This window comes from Pogona vitticeps, chromosome 4 (assembly GCF_051106095.1).
Source record: "Pogona vitticeps strain Pit_001003342236 chromosome 4, PviZW2.1, whole genome shotgun sequence".
NCBI lineage: Eukaryota > Metazoa > Chordata > Lepidosauria > Squamata > Agamidae > Pogona > Pogona vitticeps.
In genome coordinates, this window is record NC_135786.1 from 239594472 (window position 1) to 239605080 (window position 10609).

The 10609-nt window shown below is 58.4% G+C and overlaps 1 protein-coding gene across 5 annotated transcripts in view; it reads left to right on the forward strand.

Moving 5' to 3' along the window:
* PPP1R16A (protein phosphatase 1 regulatory subunit 16A) overlaps positions 1-1922 on the forward strand; it is a 62189-nt gene extending 60267 nt beyond the window's left edge. For all 5 annotated transcript variants that reach the window (XM_072999632.2, XM_072999634.2, XM_072999631.2 and 2 more), the window contains exon 11: positions 708-1922. In XM_072999632.2, coding sequence (XP_072855733.2) covers positions 708-1094 — 387 coding nt within the window. In that variant the 3' untranslated portion in view covers positions 1095-1922. The remainder of the gene's footprint in view (positions 1-707) is intronic.
* The last annotated feature ends 8687 nt before the right edge of the window (positions 1923-10609 follow it).

Here is a 10609-nt window from a genome sequence, read left to right on the forward strand (position 1 = left end):
CCCCCAGTTCTACAGCTAAATTGCACGCATTTCCGTATATATAAGAGGGAGGGAGGGGGAGAGAGAAAATCAACCTCTCCACCTTTTGCTGACCACTCCGTGGGCTGCACTCTAGCGGCACGTCTTCAGAATAGATCTGATTTTCTTTAGCTTTGGCAAAAACACACCGGAATGCCCTCAAAAATCAAAGCGAGTTTGCCTTCCCTACATCAAAGCTTCCAGGCCAGTTTAAATGGCGCTCTTGAAAAGTCACCATCTGATCAGATATCCAAACGAAAGCCTTTCCCCCACTTTTGGAAGACAAGCAGAAGGAAAGCATGCCGGGAAAGGATGCAGCCCAGAAAGGCTGGCTTTGAAAGATGGGTAGGGAGTGCTTGGCCCCCCCTCCAAGCCCCCTTTCTCTCTGCCCGTGACTGTCTGGGCTGGCAGGAGGCAGTCCTGACGGAGCAGCGCCTTGCAGACGGGCAGGTGAGGGCTGGGGAGGAAGAGAGCTGAAGGTTGTTGTGGGTTTTTCAGGCTCCTTGGCCGTAACGTTTCACCAGTCTCTGTGGCCATGGGCATCTTCAGAGGACAGCACTCTGAACCTTGCTGACCCTTGGTTGGGGGGGGTGAGGCCAGAGGGCTTGCAGCCAGCTGCCCAAGTACGACTGGAGGGGGAGCAGGGTCCTCTGGTTCAATTTGCCCCCCCCCCCCCCGTTTCCCAACAGAACCATGAGCCTGAAGCGGCTGAGCCCGGGGAGCCGCTCAGCGAGCGCAACGGCACGGCCCACCCCCGGGGGCACCTCTACGCCCGGCGGCTGGACCGCAGCGCCTCCTACCAGATGGCCACGCAGGACGAAGGGGCGGCTGGCCTGAGCCAGGAGAAGGCCCGCCACACCCTGGCGGACCTGAAGCGCCAGCGCGCGGCGGCCAAGCTGCAGAGACCCCACTCGGAGGACTTCCCACCAACCAGCCTTGGCGAGGCTCCCCTGGCCGACTCGGAGAGCAACTCTGTGTATTTTACGGCTGCCAGCGGGGATCCTCCGCTCCTCAAGCTGACCGCTCCGGCTGAGGAGACCCCGGCCGAGAAGAAGCGCTGCTGTAAGCTCATGTGAGCGGGGGGTGAGGGTAGGGGTGGCCCTCCTCCTTCTCCTCCTCTCTGACACAGGCCTTGCACCCCCAGCTGACTGCGATGCCAGGGCCCGAGGGGCAGAGAAAGTGGCCACTGCATGAGATGCTGCTCGAGTTCAGAGCAAAAGACACGCGTTCACTTCCAGGCCCTTCCTTGCCGACACCGAGAGATGGCACGCCAAGCTGTGACTTCCCCCTCCTGCTGTTTTCTAGAACTCGGCCGTGCCTTTTGGGAACTGTAGTCCTCTGAGGTCCCTTTTCTCTGCACTAGGAGGCCGTGGTTGTTGGTCAGTGGAGAGGCTTCACTGGTTCCAAGGCCAGATGGGGGTTGGGGGGGTTGGGAAAGTTGTCCCCGGGTGGGCTTCAGAAATCTCAGGGAAGGGGGACCCAGCAGCCCAACTGCCCCGGGTTCTGGGCGGCCCCGCTCTGGGGCTCAGCATTTGCACTAGCACCGATCCCAGGGCACAAGTCCAAGCGGAGGGGAGAAGGTGTGAACGGAGGCCTGTTGGTGGGGTGTGCCCCTGTCCCAGAGGGCTTCCCTCCCCTTTGCACAGTCACCCTCAGAGAGCAGCGAGGTGCCTGTCGGGGGGCTCCCGCTGGCAAACACCTGGAGGCCCCCTCCCCAAAGGGCCAAGTGCCCCGAGTCACCTTCTGCACCTCCCGGTCTTCCCCTGCATCAGAGGCAGAGGAGGCCTGGCCGGGAAGACTTATCTGCTTGGAGGGGGACAGGAGTTCCTTGGCACCACGGTGGCTTCAGAGGAGCACCGGGCGGTGAGTGGGCTGCATCGCTGAGAAGGTTGAAGCAAAGCAAAGGAAGAATCCGGCGGTCTGCCAATCAGGACGGGCAGCCCACGTTGTGGTGGTAGCTCCTGTTGCTCCCTGGGGGATTCTGGGAGCTGTAGTCCAAGGAAAGAAACAGCCGACCTCCGGAGAGTTTCCCTCATCCTCTGGGAGCCCACACGCATGCGCCAGTGTGGATGCCTGTGAACCAAGGGGGAGTGTCAGCTAGCCGCACCACGAAGAGGAGGAGAAGCCCTTTCTCTGTCTCCGTGCCATGCTTGGGGCTGCCCTCCCAGGACGTGGCCTGGCCCTGGACTTTGGCTGTGTGGCGTTAGGGGGCTCTGCTCCGGGACGCCGGCTTTCTGGCTCTGGCACTGCTGCTTGGCTCTCAGGCAAGCGCCCCCCCACCCCACCCCCTGGAGGGACTGACTGGCGCCATTTGGGGCCTTCTGCCACGGGTGTGGAAGGGGTTTTGTACCAAGCACTCCGGGTTGGACCACGGCTCGTGGCCTTGGGCAGGCGGCCACGGAGGCACTGCCGGCTTCCTTAAACCAATCAAGTTCCTTCTCCCCCGCGCCCCCGCCCTGCCTGGTCTTTCTCTCCAGCGTTTTTTGCAGGCTCTGAATTTTCTATTCTCTTTTGCATAATCTTTTCTTAAAATTTTGACAGTGTTTTTTTTTTCTAAGTCCTTGTTATTTTTAATCTGATATTTTTTTCTTGTCATGGTATGATGCAATAAAATAATGACTTGTCGCTTTAGGCTTCCTTTTCTGTCCTTCGAGGAGACCCCACGCGCACACCAAAGGACATGTGTTGGAAATCCCACTTTGTCCGCCGAGCAACACATTCTGTTTTCTCCAATCACCTGTCCAAAATTAAGGCACCAACTAAGGAGGTAGCAGGACTCCTGGGAGCAGCTCCGGTTTGCTGATGGACTTTTCCTGGCCCCTTCCGTTCACGCCTCAGGTGCAAAGAAGGCCACCGTCCCCGCATGTCTCAGCTCTGCCAGTTGGGCTTCTCCCCAGGACCCCGAAGCACCAAAACGCTCCCCTGTCCATGAAAGAAACGGGAAGACGGAGCCTTCTTTCCTCCCAGGTAGAGGGAGGGCAGCCCTTTTCCCTTGCCCCCGGAATGGCCAGGGGGTGGCGCTCTCTCCCTCCTGCCTTCCCTTCAGAAGGGAAGGCGTCCTGGAGCTGAATTCACCAAGGACAGGCCTTTGTTCTCCTTTCGGCTGGTCAGTCCTTGGAGGACGGAGTCTCCCCTGTTGATTCCTCTAAGCAGGGGTTGGGAAAGCAGACCCCGTGAGCCACCTTGACTCCCTCTCCCCCCACTGCCGCAGACACCGGACTCCAGTTTTCTTTTTTTGTTTTGGGGGGGAGGACAAAACAAAAAAAAAACCCTGGGTTTAAAACATGCCAGCCTCTGACTTAAAATTCCAGCTTCTCCTCTGAAAACACGGCCAAATTGCCTCCCCCCCACAGCTCTCCCCACCAACACCAACTGGCCAAGAAGGATTTTAAAGTGAGATTGTTTTAAAGGGGGGATCTTTAAAGTGGGGTGAAGCAGTGGCTGACTGGGGAGAGCCATGTTTTAGGCCCCTGAAAGTTGCCCAAGCCTCTGCTAAGCAGAAAAGGGTGGTGGGCTCAACCCGTCTCCCCCCTAAGTCCCCCTTTCAGCGGCTGGATGTTCCCTTTCCTGGCAGAGGGCCATTGGTGCCCTGTGGCATGGCGCAGGCACCAGGCAGGACCCCCGGATCATCCTGGGGACCTGCCCCTTCTTGGAGCAGCAGGCAGCGGAGCCTTCCGAGGGCAGAACGGCTGAGCGGGAGGGGAAACAATCCCCAAGATGACGTTCTCCTGGGCGCTTCCAGCCAGGCCCGGAGTGGGAGAGGTTCTCCTCCAGTCCAGCTTGTGAGTCTGCAAAGCTCAGCTGCCTCTGCTCTCCCTGGCAGGGGTTGCATGGAGTGTCGGAGACCAAGAGAGAGAGAGAGGTTTTCCTTCTTCCTGAGATGCTTTCTGTGAGACACAGAGTCCCCTGCTGGGTGCGGAAGCCAGCTCTCTGCCATCCAGTCCATTGGGCTTGCTCTTGCTCTTCGGCTGCTGTGTCTGACATACTGGAAGAAGGACCTTCTCGGGGTGTGTGCTGGGCAGGGAGAGAAACCAGAGGAGGGCAACAAGGAGGTTTGGGAGACTGGAAACCAAGCCCTTTGAGGAAAGACCGAAAGAACTGGGCATGTTTAGCCCTGAAGAAAGAAGACTGAGGGGTGCCAGGATAGCACTTTTCAAAGACTTGAAAGGTTGTCCTTCAGAGGAGGGGCAGGATCTGTTCTCGATCATCCCAGAGTGCAGGAAATGCAACCATGGGTTCAAGGTAAAGGAAGCCAGATTTCAGCTGAATATCCGGAGATACGTCCTAAGTGTTAGAGCAGTACGAAAAGGGGGCCCATGACCACAAGGGGAGGTGGTGAGCAGGGCTCCAATGCTGGAGGCCTTCAAGAGAAAATGGGACCTCCATTGGTCAGACCTTTGGTTTGGATTCCTGCCTTATCGGCCCCTTCCAGCTCCATGATTTGATGATGCTGTGACCCCAGTGGGGCCGGGTGGAGTGGAAGACATGAGCTAGCCTCCATGTGCTGGCTGCTGCTGGAGCTGAAGGAGGCTCACAAGTGGAGAGAAGGGAACCCTGCTCAGCTAATCCAGCCTTCCCCAGGTGGCTCCTCTCCAGACCTGTTGAACTGCAAATCCCAGAATCCCCACCTGCCTCCGTTTTTGGAGAAAGCTCAGCCAGACCAGAGCCTGCCACCATCTGCGGGGTCAAACGAGTGGCAAGTGGGAAGGGGCTGGTCAAGCTGGGAGAGGTCCAGAGGAGGGGGTGGCCAAGGTGGAAGAAGAGGGTCTGGCAAGCAAGCTGTCCCACCGAGAGGGGAAGGAGGGGGTTGCTGGTGTATGTTTTGCCCAGGAGAGGTGGGGGTCATGGGCAGAATGGAGAGGGGATCGAATCGCCCTCTTCCCATCCCTGAAGAACCTCCGTCCTTGAAGTGGAGAACGCTTGGCTTCAGCCGCTTTGGGGGCTGCTCGTTGTTTGGCAGGACAGAGGCAGCTGGGAGGCAATCACGGCTTTTCTCTCAGCAAAAGGGCTTTTTTGTGATGCACTTGCCAGCCTTGCGTAGGGATAGGGTTGTTGCACCACTCCAGGAGCTGGATCCCACGGAAGGCCCCAATCCCTCGGGTTTCCCTTGCTCGTTGGTTTGTTGTTGGTTTTGATTTATCCGAAGAGTGGTTTGTCCCGAACCTTCCCTTTTGCCTTGCAGAAGCTGACCTGCCTCAAAACACAGACGTGATTCTGCGCTTTCCATGCCGCTTCGGTGTCTTCCTTCTGCCCCATCCACTGGCACCCTGCCCCAGGATCCGCCACGGCCCTATAGCCCTTCCTCCTGGAAGGGACGTCCTGCTCCGGCTCTGGCGTCTGGCCTTGGCCCACTTTCTCCCCTCCTGTCTCCATCCTGACCTTGAAAACCTCTGCCGGGAGGGGGGCCAGCGCTTTTGCGAGACGCCTGAGACCCCCCCCCCGAGAGGCAAGCCAGGGGGTCCAGTTTCAGGTCTTGGCTTCCCCACGAGGGGCAGAGAAGGGATGGCCAGAACTGCGCCCCAGCTCTCTGTGGGTCGGAGGGGAGGATATGGGACGGCCCCGAGGCGGGTGGGTGGGCCTCTCTGGTCAAGAAGAGCCGTTCTCCTCATGGGCTGGGGAATCCTCCTGCCCACCAGAAGCAGCCTTGACCGGCACGGCTTGTTCAGGCTGGCATGCTCCCCCCTGCACAGGCTGTTCCTTCTGAGGCATGTGGGCACGCACAGGAGCCACCCCCAAGCGTTGCCTTGGGGAGAGGCCGCTTCCAGGCGCCTGGCCTCCCCCGTGCTGCGGCGTGGGGACAGGTGGGGGCCAGGAGAGGAGCCCTGACGGTTGGAGGCGAGGGCACAGGCCTCCTCCTGGCCATGAAGGGACCTGGATAGCCTTCCCTGTGAATTCTCTTCCGCGTCAGGCCAGCAGCGTCTGCCACCCCCTCCCTCGACCTGTGCTCTGGCCATAATATCCCCTGTGGCCCTTTCAGCAGAGATGCCACCTCTGGCTGGAGAGGCCTGCCAAGCTGTGCCCTTTCCATCTGGATTTATTCATCTGGCCCAGACTTCTCTCGCCCCCCCCCCAAGGCCGATCCCTGCAAGACACGACAATGGGACTGCATCTGTGGCCAGGGCCTCCCCCCCCCCCCCGTACTTAGCAAAGCATGCGTGCTCCCATCCCACACCTATGCAGGGCACCGGGTGAGGAGAAGGCTGGATCCGCAGACATGCCTCCCACCTGGCTTTAGAACTGCCTTTTCTCCAGGCTGGGGGTCAAACTCCAAGCCCCCCACGAACTCAGCCTCCTGCAAACATGAAGCCTGGAAAAGGACTAAATACGAACAGCGCACAAGCGAACACGACAGGCACGAACGTAACACGATAAAAAAACAAGCCAGAAGAAGACGGAGCCGCTCACCTTCGTGAACAGCCCTGTTTCAAATCGCCCAGGAGAGCAGAGCAAGGGCGCCCGAGGCATTGCCCCTCGGAAGTCGGCGAAACAGGGCGGAATGCCCTGCAGCCTCCCTCTCGTGGCTTGTGTGGCCGAAGCGGATCAGACGGGCATGGGGCATCTGGCGAGGGAGCTGGGGAAGAAAGCAGCCAGCCCTCAAAGCACCCGGCGGCCAAGCCGTGCTGCCCTTGAAAGGGTTAAAAAAAACCCACATGACTTGGATTTGTGTTTGGGAAGGAATGGCTAATGAGTGTCAATCAAAGAAGACAGGGGTGGGATGTCCTCCAGACAACAACCTGTTGGGAGCGTTTTGTGTACATCAGCTGAAGTTTCCAAGGGCTGTTATAAGGGGAACCCCGCAATAAATGGGGCTGCAGCAGTCTGTCAGGGAGGACAGGGGAGCACGGTTGATTGTGGCCAGTTCTCATTCAATTAGATAATGTTGTGGGGAGTGTTTCAGGCCAGGCTGGCCAAAGGTGGCTTGACCACCTGCAAACGGAATGAGCGCTTCTGGGCCAAGGAGCACCTTTAAGCCTGAACCTTGACTTTTCGGTGTGGGGGGGGCAGCCCACCCGAAGCCATGCGGTGCATGCAATCCCAAATCTGGCAGCCCACTTTCTCCCGACTGAACAACACCTTCTAGCCCATCCGGTCCTTCAAGCTGAGAAACAGGATTTTCATCATGTCGCCACAATGGAAGGTCACAGGGAAAGATTGCCGGGTGTCATCGGCACAGAGGGCTCCGTGGCTGCACATGCCGGGTGACGTCACCCGGTGTTTCATCAGGGACATTGGAAGGAAGTGGTCCGCCACCCAGGCGGGAAAAGCAGCCCCTTCGCTAAGTAAAGCCGCTCCCTCCCTCGAGAGGGCACCTCCCATGCCCGATCTGCTGCAGGCAGGCAGGCAGGATGCTGTGCCCGCAGGTGCTCAGCGCTGCATGGAGGATCTGGGAGGATCCGCAAGATCGCCCTCCCTGCTTTTGGGGCAAGGCTTTCAAGAAGGGAATCCTGAGCGGTCTCAGTCCTGAAATCCAGAACCCGGCAGAGGAGAATTCAGCCCAGGGGTTTTCATTCCAGAACGCGGGGTTTTGCCCAGAGAGGGCAGGATGGGTCCCGGGCAGGAGCATTTGAAAGGAGAGGGAAGGAAAAGTGAGCTTTTCTTTCTTTCTCCATAGAATGGAAGAAAGTGTCCGAGGCCAAAACCCTTCTCACTTTGCTCGGCGCTCCGAGACAGAGGGGATCCTTCAGAGTGGTCTGCGAAGGCCAGTCAGGGCATCGCTTTGCCACACAGCTTTGGGAAAGGCAGAGATGCCCCCTTCCTGAAGGCCTCGTTCGTAATTCTCTCTCTGGATTATGGAGTCCAGGGAGGAAACCAGGACAGGCGGTGGGGGCTGGAAACAAAGCGGAGGCTGTCCTTCAGACCTTTGCCTTGGGCGGACCTGGCCAAATAAACACGCCGCCGCTGGATCCAAGCTTGCTTCCCAAGGCCATCTGACCGGCCTGCTGGACAAAGAGCCGGTTGCGGGAGTTTGCAGCCTCCCAGCCTAGCCATACTGGGCGAGGTCTCACTGGGAGAGAAGGGAGGGCCAGACCAAGGTCCTGCCTTTTTTTGCTCTGGAAAGACCACCCCCCTGAGACCAGTCGTCCTGGTTAGCTGAGGTTCCCGCCAGTGGGGTGGCTGGCATGACGGGCGTAACGAACCCCCCATCTTTGGAAGGGGCTCAGGCAGACCGGGCTGGCTCTGCTTTCCCTGGCAGGCTCAAGTGGGCGTCCGGTTGCAACCACACCTTTGCCTGCCGACTGTTGGGTGGATCCATTCTGATCAGGAGGAGAGAGACTCCCCCTGAAGGACCCGAGACGATGCTTGTCGGACAAGACGTCGTCCTTTTCCCATATTAGCTAACCACCGGGCGCCTCTGGGAAGTCCAGAAGAAGCAGGACCTTTGAGCAGCCGCACCCCTTCCCATCTCACACACAAAGTGGTGCCACTGCCTCCTCCCGTGGAGGGAATGCCTGTTTGCCATGAGTTGTGGGCGCTTCACCCAGTGCTCCGTTCCGGATGCTGAGCCCAGAGGAGAACAAGGGCTCTTAGGCCTGGCCCCTCAATGCCACTTGCCCCATTTGGAAACCCCCTCCACCCCCTCTGGTCCCCACTTGCTCCGGAAGAAAAATCGGAGAACGTTGGCACTGCTTGGGGGAATTGAACCCCCAACTTCTGCAGCCAGAAAACTAAATCACTGAGTTATCCAGCCAGCCCTATGTAAGTCAGTTCTTGATGGCATGCAGAGTTCACTTTTACCACAATGATGCCATTGGTGGCCTTTTAGATAGGCTGGCGACCTTTGCTGTACAGCATAAAATAAATGAAGTGCAAAGGGCTTGTGTATGGATTGAATACTTCAATGCTGGGAAAAAAATATCTCCCTCTGCTAGGATGTGAGAGTGACAGTCATCGTGGCTAAGAATCCAGTCCTCCAAGGTGACTAGGGTTTCCTCGTCGACCAAGGGAGGAGGGCAGAGGCATCCGGTGCCTTTTGCTGACCTTGCATGCTTCCCCCCTCTTGCTATTAGCCATTGGCTACCAGCCCAAGTGCATCTCCCCCCCCCACCATCCCCCTGCCCTCCTCTCACAGCCCTCTGTCTGCCCTGATTCCCAAACCCACCGGCCTGCACCCTTGGCCGTGAAGGAGGGGCAACCCCCCTCCCCTCCCCTTCCCCATCCACTTGGCTTTTATCTGGGAAAAGGCCAGACCTGGGGTGGAGTGGTGGTGGTGGGGGGCTGGATCCCCCTCTACATCTGCAAGGAATGTAGGGTTTTTTTGGGGGGGGAGTGTGAGGAGTAGGTGGGCATCAGTAGCACCCCCCTCCCCCAGCCTGGAGCTCTCCTTAGAAGGCTGGAAAGGCATCTTTGGCCGGGCGGGAGGAACGCCTTGGCCAGCTGCTGACACCCGAGCTCTCTCCTGAAGGACGCTTTCTCCTTCAGGTCTGGGGTGTCTCTCACTCTCTGTATGTATGTCTTCGTCCAGCTCGTGACCGGCAGATGATCCCGGGAGGGGTGGGGGGGGGTGAGACAGGTCCTTCCGGCAGCAGCAGCAGGAACATAAAGGACTCGGTCTCCCTCTGCAATCTGTGGGCTGAGTCGGCCTCTGGTCGCCGACCCCTACCCCCTGTTTCGCACTTTCAGGACCCAGACAAGAAGCCTGGGACATTCAGAGACCACCACCCCACCGTTCAGGAGAGGAGGAGAAGCCTTCTCCCGGTTGATCAGACCGAAGCCGGCGTCTCTAGTCCTGCCCGTCAGTTCCCGCCCGAGTGGCCAGCCAGGTGCCGGGGGGAACCCCACCTGCAGTCACAGGACAGTCCAGCTGGAGGGGACCCCTAGACTCATGTATTCCAACCCCCAGCAAGGCAGGACACCCAGCCCTGGCAGGCGGCCGTCCGGCCTACGTCTGAAGATTTCTGGACAAGGAGAAAGCATGGCTGGATTTGACGTTGCTCCCACCTCCTCCTTTTGTCCCCTGAGAGGGAGTCCACAAGGCAAACTGCCCTCCGTCACCTCTGGCCCCCGCAATGACGGGTGGCCACAGACCAGCCCGCCTGAGAGAGGAGTCGGCCATGGATCTCAGGAACCACAGAGGAAAAGCACAACAGTTCTCAGGATCGTCTCCAGGGTCGCCTCCCCTGACCCGGCGCCCTCCTGAGAACAGCAGGGATGGATGATGGGAGCTGTTGTCTTACCCATCTTGAGGGTTTGGGGTTGGGAACGGGCGGGATGGCGTATGTCCCTAAGCATGAGACCCTGATGAAGCCGTCGCTGTTTTCTGGGAATTCCTTAGACTGGTGGCTCCCAACCCGGGGTCCCCAGATGTTCTCGGACGACCCCACTCCCAGAAATCCTGGCCAACACAGCTGGTGGTGAAAAGGCTTCCAGAGCTTTTTAAGGAGAAAGGTGGGGTAAAAAAAGGAGACTTTAAATGAATAAGCAATAATGAATTTTAGTCCAAGAACGTATGGGGACCCCAGGCTGGGAGCCACTACTTTAAGATGACTTCAGACTTCTCCCAGCAGTCCTTTGGGTGTATGAATCTGAATACATTAGACGCCATTTAGAGACGTATGATTTTTTTGGGGGGGTGTGACTGCTGTGGACCCGC